The following is a 23126-nucleotide window of genomic DNA, read 5'->3' on the forward strand; positions in this document are numbered from 1 at the left end:
ATGAACTTAAAATTTAGCCAAGTAGTATAACTTTTATTCTCCAAAATTTATTTCAATCAATTTAGGGAAAAAAAACTGGTTTAAAAAGATGCAATTTCATTCTGTGCGGAAGATTAATACCACACCAAACATAAACACTCTTAAATTTATTCTTTGGTGAAACTGGTAATTTAAAAAACAAAAGTGTTCTAAAATATCAATTCAATTTTACAGAAAACAGGAAAGAATGTCAGAAAATTATTTATCAAAAACAAGAGATCTAGGATTTGGAGCCACTCACAATCATACCAATTAAATTAAATCTGGAGGAGCAATTATGGAAAACAGAAGCCAAGAATGGCAAAACTACCATTTGCCTCTCAGTCAAATCCTTTTAATACCTAAAGGTTAAAGTCCTCTCTTTCAAAGTTATTAGTTTTTTTAAATATAAAAATATATTAAGATATCAGTAACAATTTTAATTTATAAATATACACATATACATTTTTGTTCCAAAAAAAAAGGCATATCCCAAATACAAAAGCAATCAAACAAGAGAGAAACAGGCTTAATACTGATTTGTTTCCCTCTCAATTATTACTACCACAAAGAAAGCAAAAAAGAAAGGAAGGAAGGAAAAAAAAAAAAGAAAAGAAACAAAACTCCCTAAGGGGTGGCCAGCATCCTAGAAGGCTTTTCAGCATAAAGAGTTAATGGGCTGACGGCTCTGCTGAACAGTCAGTGACCATTTGCAAGCCTCCTAAGTATACTCCCAGCAGACACATTATCAGATTAAAGAACTGAAAACAGACTGGGCTGAAACCTTTCTTTGTCCAAGCCCAGCCTCTTCTTCCTGTGATGTCATATTATAAACGTAGCAAGCCTTTCTTTTTTACTTCAGAGAAAGCCCATCTCACAATACAGCTGGCAACGGAGAAAAAGGCCTCAGAGGAAAAGGCCTCGATTCAGCAAGAGCTAACACTAGTAGGAATTTATTTTGGAACCTTTGAAAGACTCTTCTGCTTAACACCATCTGGGATCCACTGCAGAAATACCAAAAAGGAAAACTGCATTTAAAAGGAGCAAGAAGTAAATGAAACCAAATTGGGAATGTTTAAGTCTGTGAAACTGCATTAAGAGCAGAATAAGATTGTTAACTGTGGCTTAAACATTCTGGAGCATAAAGAAACTTTAATTTTGGAATATCCATCTTGACTACTGAAATACAAGTTCACCAGATGAGAAGTTTTATTCTGTCTTGGAACACAGCGTTACTTTAAAAATTGCAATCCAATGCGTTGGCTTCAGTGACTGCACTTCTTAAAGGTTGCTCGTCAGTTAACTAAGCCCTGGATTCACGGATTTTCTGTAGACTACAAAACGAGAATATTTTGCTTTTGAAGAAGCAAGTGGAAACTTTACAGCAACAAATTTCATGTTTCTTTTGGAGATTTCAGGGAAAAAGGAAATATTTATAAAACTTCCCAAAGATCCAAAGAATTTGCAAATACGTTGGAGGTTATAAAGTGGTCACAATCTGAATACCAAAGGAGATTGCAGCTGACCAAAGGACTTCCACACTGTAAACTGGACGTGCCTTTATAATGGTAAGCAGTAACAGCTCCGGCTGTGACTATGATGACTCCTTTAAGTACACTTTGTATGGCTGCATGTTTAGTATGGTGTTTGTGCTTGGGTTGATATCCAACTGTGTTGCCATATACATTTTCATCTGCACCCTCAAAGTGCGAAATGAAACTACAACGTACATGATTAACTTGGCAATGTCAGACTTGCTTTTCGTTTTTACTTTACCCTTCAGGATTTTTTACTTTGCAACACGGAATTGGCCATTTGGAGATTTACTTTGTAAAATTTCGGTGATGTTGTTTTATACCAACATGTATGGAAGCATTCTGTTCTTAACCTGTATTAGTGTAGATCGATTTCTGGCAATTCTCTACCCATTTAAGTCAAAGACTCTAAGAACCAAACGAAATGCAAAAATCGTTTGCACTGCTGTATGGTTAACTGTGATGGGAGGAAGTGCACCAGCAGTTTTTTTTCAGTCTACCCACTCTCAGGGTAACAATACCTCAGAGGCCTGCTTCGAAAATTTTCCAGAAGCCACATGGAAAACATATCTCTCAAGGATTGTAATTTTCATTGAAATAGTGGGATTTTTTATTCCTCTAATTTTAAATGTAACTTGTTCTAGTTTGGTGCTAAGAACTTTAAATAAACCTGTTACATTAAGTAGAAGCAAAATAAACAAAACTAAAGTTTTAAAAATGGTTTTTGTACATTTGGTCATATTCTGTTTCTGTTTCGTGCCTTACAATATCAACCTTATTTTATATTCTCTTATGAGAACACAGATATTTGTTAATTGCTCAGCAGTGACAGCAGTAAGGACCATGTACCCAATCACTCTCTGCATTGCTGTTTCAAACTGTTGCTTTGACCCTATCGTTTACTACTTCACGTCGGACACAATTCAGAATTCAATAAAAATGAGAAACTGGTCTGCTAGGAGAAGCGACTCCAGATTCTCTGAAGTTCAAGGCACAGAGAACTTTATTCAACATAACTTACAGACCTTAAAAAATAAGATATTTGACAATGAATCTACAATATAAGCTGCCTGAAATAAAACCACTGGGACTCCACTGGGACAGAACTTCCAAGTTCCTTCAACTGTGAAAAGTGTTTTTTTTGGACAACTATTTCTCCACGTCTGAAAGAAAATAAACACATGGAAATTTTAAAGTTTTTTAGTATAAAAAAATTGTATTCAACGTGTTAGCATTAAAATGTACTCTATTCTTGTATACACTCCATTTTATTTTTCTAAGCCATTTTGATTTGTACTTTGCTCTTCATTAAAAACTCCCTTAAAAAGTTGTCCAAAGTCTAAAAGTGACTATGATTTAAATCATGCGGTGACCACCTGTACTGTCTTTGAATTTCTTAGCAATTTTATACTAATGATTTACAAACATTAAAAGTTTTAAGTGTTTAATATTTTTATTCAACATATATCTAATTTCTAGTTCAATGTGAATTGAAACTACTAATCATGTTTCTTAAACTATAATAACATAAATGAGAAAGAGTAATTTGAAATAATAAGAATTTTTGTAGTACTTTTCCAAAAAATAGCTGAAAACACAGTGTTCTGTAGAATAATGACATACTAACACAATTTGAGGATCTTGAGCAGTTACACTTACAGATAATATTTAGGATTTTGTCTTTGTATGCAATTCATAAAAAGCAGATGCTATCTAACTATAGAGTATAGTACGCTTTAAAATCACTATTTTGATCCATTTTCTGGATATAACTACCCACTTTCAAGATGATAAACGCCACAAAAATTGAGACGGAGGAAACTAACAAAATGTTACTCTGCTAAGTAAACTTTTAAAAAATAAAATCCTACTAAAGGTACATTTTAAAAGTATTTTTATGTCAGAATAAATAACTTCTATTGTAGGTCAGAGAAACACCATAGATAGTGAGATAGTGAAATACAGTACTTGGCACTTAGAAAGTAATCAATATATATACTACCTCTCTTCCCTCTTTTGACCATCTAAAGCCAAATACTAAATAGCTGAAAATATTATTTCAAGTAGGCAAAATGTTACTGTATGTCAAAATAATTTATGAAGTAAGAACACAGTTCCTTACACAAAAAACAGCAAAACCACAGGGCCAAATGACTAAGTACAACTACATTTTCATTTCACTAAACATACAAAAGGTATCGCTCTGAGCTGTATTTAGATATGAAGTATCAACTACACTAAAATGTTTTCATTTTCCAATATATCTTTTTTTTTACATTCAAGCAGTTCTCCAAAGTTAACTAAAAAACAATGTTTTTTATTTGACAAAAAAGACATATAATAAAATTCAACATTCAACCTATCTGATTTTTACGTCTTAATTGTTCAAGTCCTCAATACAACTTTGGACAAATACTCTTAAGATTTAAATTTGATTTTTGCTGTTCCCTGGGTGTGGGCTGCAACGATTTCAGACAAGTCATAGTCATCTACATAAGTGAACCCATTTTCAATAAAATAACAACGGGATTTTCTTTAGGGAGCCGTGGCTCCCTTTACATAACCTAAAGCAAAATAAATCCTTAAGAAAAAAAACAAAACTAGTAAAGAAATTAAGCATGGTCCTTTATATCCCAAGAGAAGTATATATGCTGTAAACATGTTTTCTTCAATTGACTGGGAAGTACCTTATATATCACTCTTCAGAAAACAAATACATTTAGCACTCTAAATATACATTTTTGAGCTGAAAAGCAAGTAACAACTTACTGGTGTGGAGGAAAGGGGTGGGGAGTTTATAACAGATTTCTCAGAACTTTCCTTGGCTTAAATATCAATGAGCAAGATCTCAAAGCATGGATATTAATTTAAAATACAAGCAAACGAGTCATCAGACAGTTGTTATTACTGTGCTTATTGGAGAAATTTTTGTTGCCCTCTTGTCAACAGGAAGATGAATCAAAAGTTTGTAAGATTCTTCACGAAGTATACATAACAGTTAAATTTCAGTTTTCTCCTCTTTAAAACTTCAAATCCTGGGTAAATCTTACCTTCATGACAGAGAAAGTACTGAAGTCATTTTCCTTTGTTAGCATTACACTTCAAGGTAAATTATATATTCTGAGGGTTTTCTCTTTCCCCTTTCCCCGGAAAATCTATATTAACAGAACTCTGAGGATTTTACTTTGTTAACTTAAAATGACAATAGCTAACCTTTTCTCCCAAAAACCTGTGCCCACTGTTTTTAACATCTTTATAAAAGAGTAGACGATTTAACTAATCTTCCTTTCCACCTTAACTCCCTTCAAAGGAACAGAAGTAAGATGAGAAAATTTTTGGGGTGTGGAAAACAGCTTTCCAGCATCGTAATGAGTGGTTCTGAACTTAGAAATGATCTTTTCTAAGAAAATATCAACCAAGTAACTAATTTACCAAAAGAATGTATGAAAATATATGTATTGTATATAATATATCCATAGAAATTTTAAAGAAACTGAAGGCACTCCTTTATCAAGGAGTTTTGACTTTATATTCTACATGCAAAACACTAAAAATAAATCTGAGGTATAAATCTTAATTATAGATATTGGTATTTAAAGAAATTAGTCAACTGAAGATTATAAAATAGAAAATGAAACATCAGCAAACTTCATATCCCAACTGAAAAACATTTAATTTATGAATGGTACATAGCTAGCAAGAGTCAGAAGCGATTGCTTTTTGGTCCTGCAATTTTGGACCCCTGATGAACCAGGTATCTGGTCTTTTGTCAATATATTAAGTTACTATTACCTAGCAGAATCTTTCTACCTCCCAACTATTTTACTACCCAAACTATTTTAGTGCCTGCATGCCAATCCAACTCCAGATGTCACAAATGAGGAAAGATGTGACCTAGTGCTCTTAGTTGTGAATGAATTTTTATATAGAAAATTTTATAAACAGTGCTTACTAGTGGATGAATCTTAAGGTAATCCTAAGGTAAATGTTTTTAAAAAGCTCCTTTGGGCTGGCCGAGAAACCAAATTAATCCATTTAAAACATGATTTCTAAGAAATAAATTTCTAATTAAAAAGGACTAATGTACAAACTTAAGGACACAGAACATATTTAAATCGACCAAAGTATTTAATGAGCAACAATATTATTTAATTAGCAAAATTTTCCAGAGATCAACATATACATAATCCTAAAAATTACTAATTCTCAAATTTCTATTTTGTCTCTTTCTTCACCTTTTTTATCCGATGTCTGCTACCCATTTTCTGACAGTCCACTTTATGAAAGTACAAAGAATATAATTAATCAGGGCAATACATCAAGATAATAAAAGAAAAAAAATTAACTCCAGGCAAACTTCTCTACCAAGTCTTTCCCTTTCCTCCCTCTCTCAAAAAGATTTACTCCAGTAACCTCTTAAAAGGGTACAAAATTATCTCTTTCATCACTTTATGAAAGTGCTGAAAAGCATTGGCAAAAACAGAATTCAAGAGAAGGACCCCAGAAGTAGAGATAAGTCATGAATTTAATAATTAGTTTTCAAACTCAAAAATTGCTTTACTCATATAGGTTCAATCAATTTTTTTTTTTTTTTTTTTTTTTTTGGTGAGGAAGATCGTCCCTGAGCTAACATCTGTGCCAATCTTCCTCTATTTTGTATGTGGGATGCCACCATAGCATGACTTGATGAGCAGGGTGCAGGTCTGCGCCCAGGATCCAACCCTGTGAACCCCAGGCAGCTGAAGCAGAGCACACAAACTTAACCACTATGCCAAGGGCCTGGCCCTCAATCAACTAATTTTTGAAAATAATTAAAGTTTAATTAAATATTAAGAATGAGAAACAAATGTTATAGTTATAGTTAATAGCCATAGTGTGAATGTGCTGAGTTCCATTACCTTCCTATCAAAACGGCTTCTGGTAAATTCACAATTTAGAGCTGAAAGAGCCTAGAGATCATCTGACAAAACTACTTTACCTCAGGTTGAGGAAACTGAAGAACTACAAGGCTAAGAAAGTTGCAGAGGGTCATGTAACAAGTTAAGGTAGAGCCAGGACTAAGAACTTGGTTTTTTTGACATGTCTATTTCTTCAATGGTAGCAAGGGGAGTAGCACATGCAAAGGCCCTGTGGGAGAGAAGTTGGTATACTGAAAGGATTAAAACAAAACCAAAGTGGCTGGAGGTGCAGTGCTGAGATCTTTCATGTACTTATAGGCTATGATAAAGCCATGTCAAGATCTAAGGACATGTGGAAAGCCCTGAAGGATTGATTTCAAGTAGAAGGAGAGACATGATCAGATTTGCATTCAAAAAGATTCCTCTAATAACAGGGTAGAGATGCATTTGTCTTCAGCAAAAAGAGAAAAAGAATCACAACAAGAGCTATATTTATTCAATTTAAATTTAAAGAGCTGTTCTTATCCTTTATTTTGATTATGTCCCTTCTCTCATTAAAATGGCCTTTCTTTTTAGAAATGATGGTGATGATAGATGGGAAGAATAGTTTAATGTCATTACTTGGCATATTAAGTTAGCAGCCCCTGTGGAAAAATGGGTACGTTCATACACTGCTGGTGGGAATGTAAAATGATATAATCCTTACGGATGGGAATTTGGCAATATCTAACACACACACACACACAATTTATGCTTTGACCCAGCATTCTCACTTCTAGATATTTATCCTGAGGACACACTTCAATAATATAAAAACACATATGTACAAGGTGCAGGATTATCTGAAATCGCAAAATATTGTAAACAACCTAGATGTGCAAGCATAGAAGACTGGTTGAATAAACTTTAGTACATATACACGATGTAGTACTATGTAGCTATAATAAAGAATGAGAAAGATCTCTATGAACTGAGATGAAGTGATTTCCAGAAAGTATTCTCAAATGAAAAAAGCAAAATATAAAAGAGCACATAGTATGCTCCTTTTTGTGTAAGAAAAAGGCGAAATAAGAAAACACGTATGTCTGCTTATTTTTACAAAAAGAAACACAGGAATGATAAACCAAAAAACATGGAACAGGGATGGGGAATGGCGTGGAAGGAATATCAAAGGTTATAACACTTAACTGAGTGTAACACTTTGGGAAGCATGTTAACATTGTACATCAGGAATCAGAAAATCTTTTCTTCAAAGGTTAGATAGTAAATATTTTAGGCATGTAGGCTATATTGTCTTATTACAACTTTTCAACTCTGCACTACAGTACAAAAGCAGCCATAGATAATAGATAATGAATGAGTGTGGCTGTGTTCTAAAAAAACTTTATTTGTAAAATCAGGTGGTTGGCCTGTAGGCTGTATGTGCCACCTTCTGTCCTACACAGTCAAAAAACTAAAGCCAACAAGGATGGGAAAGAAAAAAAAAAGACCCTAGAACTACATCTATATTAATGCCTGGCACATAATAGGTCTCAATAATTATCTGTTGAATGAATGAATCTTAAAGTTCTATTAAAAGATAGATAGACAAACTCTAGTCAGGGCTTTGCTACAAACTAGTATAACTTTAGTTAAGTCATTTAACCTTTCTCTGTTGACCTCTTCATCTTTAACTAAGGGTTTTAGACTAAATAATGTGTAAGGTCCATGCCATGCGTAATATCCTATGTTTCTCCTTCTTGTCACTTATGACTGATCCATTTTTTCCTTTTAGTAACCACTGTCACCACTGTTACCATGTTACATTGGGACTACAGCAATTACTCCCTCATTCAGCCTGCTTTCTACTTTCTTCCCTTCAACCCATCCAAGACAGCTCAACCAGATTCACTTATTAAATCGCCACTTTACACCGGTCACTTAATGTCCAGTTTTAAAAGCCGTCAGATTCTCCATTTCCTGAAAGGAAAAGTCCAGTTTCAAGTTCTTCAAAATATGGCCCTGACACACTCAATATTTTGGTTTCTCTTCTGTCTCCCAAACAAGATACCTCCACTTCAGGTTGGTCTACTACTTGGTCCTGTGTTCATAACTCTTACTTTCTTGACTCTAGACATTTAGGCACACGACACACTATTTGCCCCCCTCCGCACCCCAGTCAATAAAGCTCACTCTGCCCCTCTTCTCTGATAAAATCCTTTTCATCCTACAAGGCCCAGTTCAACCCCTAAACAAAATCTTCTTTGATAATGCTTATTGCCTGTATCACTTAATTGGTATTTATTTACTGCTTTTGTTAGTTATCTTTTTACATGAGCTATGTCTTACTTTCCTAACTAGATACCTCAAGCTTCTTGAGGAAAGAGATTACATTTTGTACTTCTTTTCATTCTCTATAGCGCCTAACATAGGATTGAAATAGAGGGAGTAGAGATTGGAAGGAAGGGGCCTAGAGTTAAGAACAAATTAGATATTATTTGCCTGCCAGACTGAAGATTCATTTTTAACAACCACTATTTACTTAAACAGTATCTACTCTGGGTATTTATCAATATAGTTCTAATAAATGTCCTATACTTGTACACAAAAATGTAAAGAGACTAATGATTGCCTTTTGTTTCACCAAACCTATGGTTCATTTAATTCTTCAAAAGCCCAAGGAAAAAATGCAAATTTTCCTTTATCGATACTACTTGGTACAAGAATTCAGCTCTTGCAGTTATCACCATAACGTTTATTACTTATCAACCTTAAACTACACCTGTTGAATCCTCATACTTTAGATGACGTTATACAGTTGTTATAAGAAACCACTTTGTTCTTGAAGACATTCCTTATTGAACTATCTGACTTCTCTCTTGGAACAACTATTTTCTAGGCCTACCGCATCCTAGGATTTTTCCCATTTTCTGCTCTGTAGACTCCTTTGACAGTTTCACTCTTTCTTAGATCCCCTGATTTCTCCTTTCTTGGATTTCTTTTTCATTTTGCTAAAGCAGATTCTCCAGTAATTTTATTTCAAAAAGGATAGCCAAGAGATAAACTTTCTGAGTCCTTACATGTCTGAAAAATGTTTCACTTCACCCTCATGTTTGACAGTGTAGGTCAGATATAGAATTCTAGGTTATCAAACATCCACAATTCTTGATAAGAACTACGATGCTGATCTGTATCCTATTCCCCTGTAAATAACTTACTTCTCTCTGAAGTTTTTATAATTTTCTGATTACCTCTGGAATTCTGAATTTTCACCAAGATATATCCACATTCAACCATCCTGCGTGGTACTATGGGTCATTTCCATCTGTAGCCTCCTGGCTTTCATTAGCTTTGGAAATATTTCTTACTTGTTTTTAACTATTATTTTCTGTCCTCCATTTTCTCTGGTCTTTCTTTTGGGGATGGATAGATAGATACTGAACTGAAATGCCCAAAAATACCAAAATAAGGGCAATAAAAACCTAGCAGCACAGTAGTGTGTTGTATTTTCCTCTTAGGGCAGAATTATCTTTCCTATTTCTTTTTTTTCCCTTCAAGTCTGTTATAGAAGTCTGGATTTACCTCAGTTTCTACTCTTTTCTCCTGTAGAAATCAGCAGGAAGCTGTAGCCCTGTGTGTGTACATGTACACAAAAGTTGGGGTGGGGCCAGGCATGCATTCATATAGCTTGTGCACTGCACAAAAGCACAGAGCTTCAGTCTAAACTCTGCATACCAAGCGTAGGGCGGCTGTCCAGAGGGGCGTCTTTTTCTAATTCATTAGTACAGAGGAACGTACGTTTTCTTGATTCTCACAGGCTGGCAAAGGCTTAGGTGGAGTACTGGTCCAGGTGTTTCATGGACCAGTAGTTCTCAAAATGAGGTTGTCAAAATGTAGGGGCCAGACTAGCAGCATCAGCATCACCTGGGAACATGTCAGAAATACAAATTCTCGGACCTACTCCAGAAACTTTACGGTTGGGCCCAACAACCTGTAACCTGTGGCTTAACAAGCCCTCCAGGAGATTTTGATGTATGCTCAAGTTTGAGAACCACTGGCAGACAGCACTTGAGAGAATTCTCCTGATTACTGCCGCTGCTACTACAGGCTTGGAGACTGAGCCTCCCACCTCCACCAGAGCCCTTTCTTGTATGTATTCAGAGCTGTGGTTTTCTCTGTTTTGTTGTATCCACCAATACATGCCTCATTTACTTTTTATCCTCAAAACTGAATCAACTTCTCAACTTCCCTCCATAGTTTTTCTACTTTATAGTCTCAGTACTGCTGAATTTCACCCCCATGTGCTGTTTTTTTTTTTTGTCTTTTCTGTCACTTCTCTTGGATTGGGGGGGAGAAAGGAGATACAGGTATGTGGTCAGTTTGCTATTTTGAACTAGAAAATATTCTAATTTTTAAAAGCAACTGTCTAAGTTACACAAGCAACGGTCTAAGCTACACAAGAAAAGTTATACTACTTAAACTCTTTTACTTCTGCTAAAAAATAACATGCAAAGGCTTTTTCATCAAAACAAAGCAAATCCTTATAGGATGAACAAGGTAATCTTCAATTTAATTTTCTTTAAAAAATGATAATTTTCCAACTATTTAATCAATTATTATTAGCTCATATTTTAAAAGGACATATAAAACCGATGAATAACTTTATTACATTATTTTATTTTATTTTATTTTATTTTTCGTGAGGAAGATGGGCCCTGAGCTAACATCTGCCAATCCTCCTCTTTTTTGCCAAGGAAGACTGGCCCTAGGCTAACATTCATGCCATCCTCCTCCACTCTATATGGGACGCCACCACAGCATGGCCTGCCAAGCGGTGTGTCGGTGCACGCCCGGGATCCGAACTGGCGAACCCCGGGGCCACCACAGCGGAGCATGCGCACTTAACCTCTTGCACCACTGGGCCGGCCCTACATTTCTTTATTTTAAAATAAAGAACTTCAATTACATGAGTGTAAAATACATTGGGCTAAAATTTAGGCTTTTCAGGGAAAAGGATTTTATGTATAGTACTTGATGAACAGAAGTAGTAGTTTATTTAAATAAAAATGAATATTACTTAAACATAGCACTAAAAAATTACACCTTTTGGCTTATATGTCACATATGTAATTTTTGCTGATGGCTAAAATAACTGGTTTCAAAACTGTTGGGCAAAAATTGCTATACTTTGTGTTGTGGTCTCATAAGATTTCTTTAGACCAAAACACATGTAATTCAATACAATCTTAGCTACTTAGAACGAAAAAAATATGGACATGTATTAAAAAACAGAAAAGGACGTAAATAAACAGTTGGTCTACAAGAGATTATAGAGTTGTTCCTAGAGAAATAATTACAAAGGTCAGGGGTATCATTTTTGTATTATCATGGCAATTTTTACCCATCTCCATTCACCCAGGCCATTTATTCCTCATTTGAAACTGAACTGTGGAAAAGTTTATTTTCAGAAGACCCTGTTTAAATATGCGAGCTAGATCCTGGTCTAAAAGTACATAATATTACAAGTGTCTAATATGCCTATTACAAAGATAATGCAACAGTTCACATTTTCAAGAGTTCAGTATTGGATTAATGAATCCCATGTTCATTTTTGTTTATGACTCATGTATTAGTAAAAGATAAGTCATTTTACTTCTCCACCTTTCTCATTTTAATGTTCAAAAGAAAAAAACTGAAATGACAAAACTTAAGTTACAAAAACCAGCATTATTTAACATATAAATGAAAAAACTTTTAGACAAATTAACTTAAAACATGGAAAGGGTAAGTATAATGACCAGATATTAATAAAGATAATAATTTTTTATTAATTTATTAAGAAAGACAAAAATGACCAGAAATTAAACTCCCAAAAGGAAATGAACTTAAACAAAAGATAGCAAGACCCATTTGTTAGTCTTTGAAGAATTCTTAAAGAGTATAATCAAAATCTTAAAGAGAAATTATCCGTTATATTTTAATGGTAGCAAGAAACACTGAAACTTAGCAAGTATAATACAAACTTTTTTTGAAAGAGAAACAAATCCAGCTGTTTCCTATTCTGTATTTCCTTATCATGTTCTAAATCTAGCATTTACAGGAAGACACCAAGAATGCTTTTGACATTTGGCTATTTCTGACAGTAGTGGAAAATATTAAGAACCAATAAGTAAATTAATACAACCACACATGTAAGGGCTACTAACATGTTTTGAAACAAACTAGGTTGTGACAGTTCAGAGTTTTAAAAACATGCCATAAATATTTGGAAAAGATAAAGGTCAAAAAGCTGGTTCTATTTTATAATTAAAGGTAACTGAACTTCAATGATTTAAGAACCATTGCCCTAGAGTGGTTCTAAAATTTTACTAAACTCACTAATTCATCAAAGCCTCTTATTTTGCTGGAGAAATTCAGAAAACTACATTAATTAGAATAGCTACCTCATAAGATACTTCTACTCTGCTTCTTGCATATCCAGCTTCCAGAGCCCTTCCTCATTATTACAGCCAGGATATGACTACAAGTTTAGAGACTGAAAATTCTAAGACTATACTCAAGTAATTTTCGCACATCATGACCTTGTAGGAGACCCTCTAAACAAGAATACAAGTGCTTCAATTCCCACAGGTTAAGTACAAAGGATATTTCCGAGCTATTCTTCTACAATTGCTATCTCCCTTCTTGTTTGTACTTGAATAACGAACTAATACTGCCTTCAGGGTAATTACTGATATGATTCATAAGGAAAGTAATATAACAAATTCCAACTGCAGTGTAACAGCAAACAGTGCCCACATTTAACAATGCCGGAGTTCAGTTTTTCCCTGAACTTCTTCCATTTTGAGAAGGCAATGGGGGAGAGGGGGACCTCGGGAGAAGAGAAAACTTCCACATACTTATAGTAAGCCAGGATAAACAGATCCACTACTGTTTAACTGTGTTCTCAGTTCTCTGTTCTTAAGAAATCATTGTATAGTAGAGGAAAGGGGGTGAAGTGAAGGGAATTAATAATTAATTGTGATGTTTCTAAAATATACCATTCTCATATTGTTCACTTATTCCTCACAATAGCTCTAAAAGTTAAGTATTATTATCCCAATTTTACAGACAAGGAAAACCTGAGATAGAGACATAACTTGCTCAGAATCACACCAAAACAAATTACATGACATCTCTGAACCTCAGCTTTCCTCATCTGTAAAGCAGGAATAGCAATGTTTACCTTCTGTGAAGATTAAATGAGATTTGGTGACTCCAAAGCCCAGGCTCTTTCTGCTACAGCACAGCGACACTCACAGAGAGACAGACACAAACGTAGATAAAACATGAATAAAGAAACTAATCACAACAGTGCATATACCCAACAGTAAACTAATAAACACGGAGAGGCAGCACAGAGGTTAAGAGTGCACTCTCCGTAACTTGATATCCTGAGTTAAAATTCTGGCTCTGCCATCAATTTAGCTTTGTGGACAAGGGAAACTTTTTCAATTTCTCGGTGCCTCAGCTTCTTAATCTGTGAAATGGTGATAACAATAGCATCTATTTCACAGAGCTGTGTGAAGTAAATGAGTTAACATTTCAGCACTTTTAACAGTGCGGGTAACAGCACACATACAAAAATATTATCTATTATGATTTCTACACTGAAATGTCATATGCATAAATGAGGGTCATTTTGATGCAGGTCTGTATGATCATCTGGAAAGATTTCAAAGAAGTAAGCTAGTGTTGAACTTTTTACAAGCACTGATTTCTAAAGCAAGTTTCTATGAGCTAAGGGACATTTCTGAATGGTTAGTTTTTTTTTTAACATCCCTGTCTGAATTTCTTTAGTCTCTGTGCCAATTCATGAACAAGGAGAATGTATAGCATGGACAACGGGGGAGGGGGAAGGGAGACATGAATAGACAAGTCATGAATACTTCTCCTCCACAGTGTACTCCAATGATTTCTCATGTGCATCAGTGTTCTAAGGATTAAAGAAGGAAGCAAATGCACAGAGAAAAGAACAGACTGAGGGGTCAAACATGGGGTTTAAGACGAGAAGGCACTTGAGCAAAGGTTTAGACGTGGAAAAGATTTTATGTTTAAAACCATAAACAGATCTGGATCCAGAACTCAGCCTCATGTAAGCATTTTAGTACAAAAGAAGACTTGCATTAATTTTTAACAGTTATCTCAATGTCTTGGGGTTTTCTGTTTGTTGTTTTTTAACATATGAGGAACCACATAGAAAACCACTTAATGCTTCACTGATCCTGAACAATTATGAGAAGAAATATAGTTACTAAATTGAGCTTACATTCTTAGATCTTTTTAAAGCACTCATCTATTCAGATTTCAGTGGATAATTATTCATATGCACTGAGTTACTATCCTTATTTTAATTGTTCATACTTCGTCTGCATACCCGTATTTTTAAATTCTCTCTAGGTTAGTTCACTAGTAGAAAACATGGTCACTCAAAAATTTTATTTATAAGATATTGCCTTCCTTTATTTTCCCTTCTCTGGCTTTACATTTTTTCATTCTTATAGAAGACTTTAAACACACCTGGAACCTTTCATTAAAAATTGAGAGAAAACTCAGTTCTAACATTTCAGAAAACATGAAAACAGACCTAGCTTTCTATTTCACCTCATTCTCATCCCTCCCCTCCAATCTCCTTGAAGGATGATCCAAACATCTAATTTCATCAACCCTAAATTAGTATGGATTCTAAAAACACTTATTATATTAAAATTTCATTTTTGAGAGTTGCATGAATGAAACATATATGCACATTAGTACTTCCTTTTAAAATACAGTTTGCTCTTTTTTATAAAGTCTGTTTTTAATCTTTTCTTCCTGAGGAATATATTAAACAAACAGAGACAGTGTACTGCACAAAGGAGCTGGTCAACAAATGGTACCTTCTCCCCTTCCTATTACTAATTAGCTCAGAGGCAAAACACTTACCTTGTTACTCAAGATAAGAAAATGTATATATTATTTTTTTCACTTAGAATAAAATTAACTTACTATTTATATTGCTGCCTTTTATACCATCCCATATGCTTGACTGCACGTTATAGTGTTTGATAGAAATCATGTGGTACAATGAAAGGAGCACTTTACCAGATCACCATGGAATTTCGAATCAAACCAATATGGGTTCAAATGCCAACTGGGTGACCTTAGATAAATTACTTAACCTTCCTGAGCCTGTTTCCACTTTTGTAAAATAAAAATAGTACTAACAACTTCACAGGATTATTATGAGAATCAAATTAGACAAATAATTTTGGTGTACAGCACGTTGCAACTGGTCACTGCATGTTAAGATTCCCCTTCCATTCATTACTAATTAGCTCCTAGGTGGGACACAAATATTCTGTTTCTCCTTCCTCATATGCAAAACTAGAGTCAGGCCTACACCTCCTACTTTGCGGAGTTAGTGTAAAGAACCAACAGAGTACTTCATATGAAAGCCCTAAAAAGTAAGGTCATCTAGAATCAGTCATCTAGAATCCGGCTACTCCAATGAGTGGCCCTCAGGCTAGCAACATCAGAACCATCTGGGAGCTTGATGGAGATGCTGAAATCTCAAGCCCTAGACCTACTTGATAAGAATCTGTATTTTAACAAGATCTCCAGGTGATTTCCTACAGACAATAAAGTTTAAAAAGCACTACTAAAAAAATAACCCTCAACCAGGAATTAAGAAAAAAACTTTGTCAATACTGCTGTGCCAAAAACCCAAAAGGACAAAGGACATTTATAATAGTGCATATTAATTTAATTAGCTTAGGAGAGCAAGTTAGAGGAACAGCTGTTGTGGACTGGCAGAACTTGAAGCAGTGAGAAATAATAACTGACAGCGAGAGAGGAGAGGCAGAAAAAACTAAAACACTATGTAAAGAAGACAATATTCTGCAGAGGCAAATGGGGAGTTCAGCCCACAAATAATATACATAATAATGTTTATAATGATGTCTCTAGCTCAAAAAGAAAAAGTAAAAGTAAATATGCTCTGTTGAAGAAGAAAGCATGTATTCTATTTCAAGAAGATTTCCCTCAAGAAAACACTTTTTTTTTTTTAAATTAGTGCATAAAATCATCTGGTACATTCCCTTTTGTACAATATCTTATTTACCAACAGAGCCAGCTTTCCATTTTTAACAAGCTTAAAAACTCTATAACTTTTAAGACTAAATTAGTCTTAAATTAGTACATATCTACCATTGCCAATGCTGGGCCATAATTTTCCCCCAACATGCCTCATTCCAGGCTTTCCTAATTCTGTGCCTTTCCACATTTGCAAGTCATTTCCCATACACATATGATCACTCTCTCCTTTGACCCTCATGGCTTCTCTTATTTCATAGTGTATTACAGTGATTTACTTTTCTACTAGGTTCCAAGCTATTTTAAGGCTAGGGACTATTTCCCACATCATTATATACCTCACAGGGGCAAGCACAATTCCTTTAAAATATCTGATGTACAGAATATCAGGTATGGCCCAAGGAGAACGGGAAGAACTGAGCTAAAGAAGAATAGGGAAATAAAATCTCTGTGTTACCTTTTTTGAAAGAATTTCTCCTCAATATTTTATAAATCATGAAGCAATTCAACGGAATATAGATCTACATTCAGTAGTGGCAAATAATTCTTAACATTAAAATAGTTTTGTAGAAAGATAAAATATTTGAGCTAAAAGGACCCAAATCTTTTGGTCTGTCTCAATTTACAAAAGAAGAAACTAAGGCACAAAGACATCAGCTTGTACATGGAAGATCTAAGACCTACAGCCAGGTCTTCTGATTCCATGTCCCACCTTAGGCCATGCTATTCCTTACTGGATAAACGTGGTTTGCTCAAAGATGAAAGAACTCCCTGGCTATAGTATTTGAGGAATAGTGGAAGTAAGACCGGAAAGGTAAGGCAGGGTCAGATTATCACAACCAGAGTACAGAGGCTGAATTTTTCTGAATGTCAATGGGGAGCTATTGTAGGTTCTTGAACAGGAGCATGGCATGAATAAGCATTTAGGAAGATTAATTTGGCATAAAATGGAGGGTAGTGCCAAAGCTGGGAGACCAAACAGGAGCATATAATGGTAGGTTAAATGTAAGAAGGTGATGACTTGATCTAGGGAAATGTAAACGCAAATAGATTTTTAAAATAATAATGAAGTAAATCTAAGAGACAGGGTAAAGTTTTGTTTAAATTATAAGACTCTGTATCTAACTATAGAGGAAAAAATGCTCAGTATTCAAGCCCAGATGACTTGAAGCGCAATGTAAAAATATAAATATAGGGAAGCAAAGTTGTATTTAGAACAAAATAAAATAATTTCAGTTTTGAATGGTGAAATCAAGTCTCCCAAATCACTTGAGAAGCTACTAGTTAGTGGTGGGAGTTAAGGGCAAGAAATTAGGAACACATTGGTCAGAGTGAGAAACATTAAAGCCTTAGAGCTATATTTTCAGAAAGAATCAGATTTTTAAAATTTGAAATAAAATGTTTCCTCTTGCTGGCAAAACAGTAAATCTATGGTTGCTTTAAATAACTCATGATGAGCTTTTAAAAACCCAACATAAAACATTTTTCATTATAATAGCATGGCTGTCGTGTAAATATAATATACGGCATCGTATTACTTCATTGTACTTACCCATATTTTTTAAAAGTGTTAAATACAGCTTAATCATTATCTTACAATTCACTTACCTTTCTGAGACATAGCACTTAGTAAAATTTAATTTTTTAAAAAACAATATCTAATGGTAAATACTAACACCTCTGTGCAAAGTGCGCCAGAGGTTAATGATCCACCATACAAATATACAACAGATCTCCTTTTTGGCTTTTTCAGAGCCACAGGCTTTTCTCCCTTTTGTGTTCACTTCCTGTCAAGTTTGGCATTTCAAAAGAACACCAAAGAAGCTTAAAAATTTGTTTATAAGTTTGTCATAACATCAGGACTCTAAAAACATAAGCTATTCATTACAACTGCACTGATGTATAAAATAGGTCTTCATTTACAATTTGGAAAAATCATAAAAAAGAAATATATTTAATCTTTTCTTATGTAAAAGTGGTTTGGCCAAACATTTGTATAACTGAATGAAGAAACTTGATACTATTTGGTGAGTACAGAAGAATAGTATGACAGAAGCCAACTTAATGAGTCAGCTATATTTGACAACACTTAAAGGAGAGCCAAGTTTCTTGTGATTTATTAAAATATAATACACGGAAATAGTTAATAACTAGTACTTCTATGCTCTCCATCTAGTAATTATCCCTCTGAAACAATATTATTCAGGAAAAAAGAAATAAAATCCTAAATATTCTTTAAGTATATATACTAATAAATACTGTACCAATCACTAAATATTATGCATAACTCTTGCAGCCATGACGAAGGAACAGAGACCGAATTTGTCTTAAACAAGTACAAAATTGAACAACATAAATGAAACAATAGTTTTCAGACACTGAACAACAGGCAGCATAGGACAGTAATCCCTGAGAGAAAGAAAACAAATGGTAAGCCCCCACCATTGCCTCAGCTCACTGCCTAGAGAGAGTTCCCAGGCTACAACACAGGGAGGAGAAACTGAAATAGAGCCCAGTGGTCTCCCCTTGAAGAAACAGAGTTGAGAATTCAGGGAAGCCAAGGCAGCTAAAATAAGCTGGACAGGATACCCAAGAGGAGGGAGCTACACAGAAAGGAGAGCTGCACACAGAGACGTCCAGGGTCTGTGGAGGGTTACTCTCAACTCTTCAGCTGAGTACCAATCAGTGCGTGCAAGTGAGGGAACTACCCAAAGCTAGGGAAAGAATCATTAGAAGAAGCAGAATCATTCTAGGAGCTGACACAAGGCCATGAAGAGTTCTGATTTTCACCAGCCAAAGTGGAAAAACCTTGCAATGTATGGGACATCAGGTAGAGCACTCAGAAGGGTATTGCCTCAATAGTGGGGAAAAATTAGTCACAGATTAAAGATTGTTCTGGCTTTGTCTAAAAACAACAAAAGCCTTGAAAGAATCAAACTGTTCCCAAGTAGCTAAATTGTGTTGCAAAACACAGCTCAAGAATAGGGAAAGGAATATGAAAATATCCAGGACTCAGTAAGGCAAAATTCACAATGCCTGGCAACCAATAAAAAATGACCAAGGAAGCAAAAAAGCAGAAAAAATAAGACTCTTAAAAAGGAGAAATATCAGAGCCAGCCCTGATGGCCTAGTGGCTAAAGTTCAGCGCACTCTGCTTCAGCAGCCGAGGTTCGGTTCCTGGGCGCAGAACCACACCATCTGTTGGTAGCCGTGCTGTGGTGGTGGCTCACAAAGAAGCACTAGAAGGACTTACAACCAGAATATACAACTATGTACTGGGGCTTTGGGGAGGGAAGAAAAAAAAAGGAGAAATACCACTCAATAGAAACAGACCTAAAACAATATAGATGTTAGAATTAGTAGAAAGGACTTTAAAACAGTTATTATAACCATATCCCATGTGTTCAAGAATGTAAAAGAAAGCATAAACATTCTTAAAGAGAGATATGGAAGAAATAAAAAACAATTCAAACTTCTAGAGATGAAAAATATACTGTTTAGGATTAAAAACATAGTAGATGGGATTAATAGCAGATTAGACATTTCAGAAGAAAAAATTAATGAAGACATAGCTATAGAAACTATCCAAAATGAAACAGAAAGAAAAACATCGAGAGAGAAAAAAAGAACAAAGTATCAGTGAGCTGTGGGACAACTTCAAGTGACCTTATACATGTGTGACTGGAATCTCTGAAGGGAGTGGTGGGGGAGTCAACAAAAATATTTTAAGAAAATAATGGCTAAAAATTTCCAAATCTGATGAAACCTATAAGCCCACATATCCAAGCAGAACTCCAAGCAAAAGAAACATGAAGAAAACTAAAACCAAGGTACATCATAATCAAATTGCTTTAAACCAGTGATGTGATAAAGAGAAAATTTTAAAAGCAACCAGAAAAAATGTCCCATCACATGCAGAGAAACTGTGGAATTAAAACAAAAGATACAGGACCCCTAAAAGAGAAAGACAAATTGGACTCTGTGTCACTAACCGGGACCTAAAACAAAACAGAGTCAAGCAGCCGTGCCAGAACCGAGGCGCAGTCACGCATTCTATTCTCAGAAAAACCATAACTTGCACCTCAAACTGAGCACTCCTTCCTGAGGGATGGCCAGAAGCCTAATATAGCTGATTTTAGAACAGCGGTATCTATAAGGGAACCAACGAATCAGAGGGCTTTCAAAAGAACCCCTGTGGTCTATGGTTTTTGCCTTTATAAGCTCAGCCCCTCTAAATCCTCCCAGAGTGTACTTTTGATTTGTTCTGGAGACTGTCTCTCTCTAGTTTGCAAACCGTATGAGCAATAAAGCTTTCCTAACTAAATTCTTGTATTCCAGATATTTTTGTCGACAAAACAAATAAAAGGCAGACTTCTTCAGAAACCATGTAAGCCAGAAAACAGTAGAGCAACATTTTTTCAGTACTGAAAGAAAAAAACTGTCAACCTAAAATTCTATATCCAGCAAAATATCTTTCAAAAACAAAGGTGAAATAAAGATTTTTTTCAGACATTAAAAAGCTGAAAGAATTTATCACAGTAGACCTGCAAAACAATACATACCAGATGGAAATCTGGATCTACACAACAAATGAAGAGCACTGGAAAAGTAAATATGTGGTTTAAATAAAAATACTTTTTTTTTTAACTCTTTTTAAAAGATAATTGGGGGGCCGGCCCAGTGGCATAGCAGTTAAGTGCATGTGCTACACTTCGGCGGCCTGAGGGTTCGCAGGTTCAGATACTGGGCGCACACCGATGCACCACTTGCCAAGCCATGCTGTGGCGGCATCCCACATAAAGTAGAGGAAGATGGGCACAGATATTAGCCCAGCGGCAATCTTCCTTGGCAAAAAGAGGAGGATTGGTATCAGATGTTAGCTCAGGGCTGATCTTTCTCACACACACAAAAAGAGATAATTGGGTTTATAACTTATGTAGAAGTAAAATGTATGTCAACAATAGCACAAAGGTTGGAAAAGGGGAAATGGAAGTCCACTGTTTTAAGGTTCTTATGCTATATGTGAAGTGGTATAACACTAATTCAAAGGTAGACTATGAGAAGTTAAAGATGTACATTATAAATCATGAAGCAACCAATTACAAAATAAAACAAAACAAAGTATAGATAGAAAGCCTACAAAGAAGATAAAATGGAATAAAATAATATTCAATCCAAAAGGTAGAAAAAACAAAGGGGGAACAAAGAAGGCATGGAACAAATAGAAAACAAGTAGTAAGATGGAGAATTTAAACCCAACCATATAATAATCACATCAAATTGAAATGCTCTGAGCATCCCAATTAAAAGGTAGAGACTATAAGGATTAACAAGGCAAGACCCAACTATACGGTACCTATAAGAAACATACTTTAAGCACAAAGACACAAATAGGTTAAAAGTAAAAGAATGGGAAAAGATATGCCATGCTAATACTAATGAAAAGAAATCTGGAATAGTTTTACTAATATCAGACAAAGCAGTTTGCAGAGCAAACAATACTACCAGGATTAAAGAGGGTCATTTCATAACGATTAAGGAGTAAATTCATCAAGAGGACATTACAATTCTAATTGTTTACGCACCTAAATTCTATTTGTAAGACACTGAACTAGATATGCTGAGAGAGATTTTTTAAAAAGTAAGAGAAGAGAGGCCAGCCTGCTGGCACAGCAGATAAATGCGTTCACTCTGCCTTGGTGGCCCGGGGTTCGCAGGTTCGAATCCTGGGTGCGCACTGATGCACTGGTTGTCAAGCCATGCTGTGGCGGCGTCCCATATGAAGTAGAGGAAGATGGGCACGGATGTTAGCCCAGGGCCAGTCTTCCTCAGCAAGAAAAGAGGAGGATTGGCATGGATGTTAGCTCAGGGCTGATCTTCCTCGCAAAAAAAAAGTAAGACAAGAGTTTTGCTTTTTAGGACTTCTGTAACCTTCTACCTCTTTTAGTCCCTCTTACCTCCTGGTCACTTCCCTCAGGCACTGAAGACTTTGGTCCCTAGTCCACATTGCTCCTCTCTGGCACATGTTCTGGGTGACTTCGTCACTCACTCAGTCTCTCGGTTCCTTGACCTCCTCATTTCCAATGGTGTTCATCTCCATTCCAATTCAGTCATGCACTCCCAAGGTTATTTCTTAGAATATATAAATTACCCAGAAATTTTTTTCTTTTAACATTTATTTATTTATTGTGTGTGTGTGTGAGAGAGAGAGGAAGATCAGCCCTGAGCTAACATCCATGCCAATCCTCCTCTCTTTTTGCTGAGGAAGACTGGCCCTGAGCTAACACCCATGCCCATCTTCCTTCACTTTATACAGGACGCTGCCACAGCGCGGTCTGACAAGCGGTGCGTTGGTGCGCACTCGGGATCCGAACCCAGGCCGCCAGCAGCCAAGTGCACGCACTTAACCGCTACGCCACGGGGCCAGCCCCATACCCAGAAATTTTCTATCTCTGGAATAAGTTGAAACATTTCACTCTTTGACTACAAACTCTTCCTTTCACCCTCACTGTCACTCCCGCTACACCTATTAAATTTCATTAAGAGCTCCTATCTCTTAAAATCTCCACTTTATCCATGAGTA

The 23126-nt window shown here is 35.5% G+C and overlaps 2 protein-coding genes across 4 annotated transcripts in view; one reads left to right on the forward strand and one right to left on the reverse strand.

Moving 5' to 3' along the window:
- RB1 (RB transcriptional corepressor 1) overlaps nucleotides 1-23126 on the reverse strand; it is a 150157-nt gene that overhangs the window by 42554 nt on the left and 84477 nt on the right. The window lies entirely within an intron of this gene.
- On the forward strand, nucleotides 863-2906 carry LPAR6 (lysophosphatidic acid receptor 6). Its single transcript, XM_058548169.1, has one exon. It carries the CDS (start codon nucleotides 1584-1586, stop codon nucleotides 2616-2618), a length of 1035 nt encoding a protein of 344 aa, XP_058404152.1. The 5' UTR covers nucleotides 863-1583; the 3' UTR covers nucleotides 2619-2906.

Source organism: Diceros bicornis, chromosome 9 (assembly GCF_020826845.1).
Source record: "Diceros bicornis minor isolate mBicDic1 chromosome 9, mDicBic1.mat.cur, whole genome shotgun sequence".
NCBI classification, from domain to species: Eukaryota; Metazoa; Chordata; class Mammalia; order Perissodactyla; family Rhinocerotidae; genus Diceros; species Diceros bicornis.

Bases quoted from the DNA above. Each gene is read 5' to 3' on its own strand.
- LPAR6 (XM_058548169.1), top strand. From the start codon at position 1,584: ATGGTAAGCAGTAACAGCTCCGGCTGTGACTATGATGACTCCTTTAAG.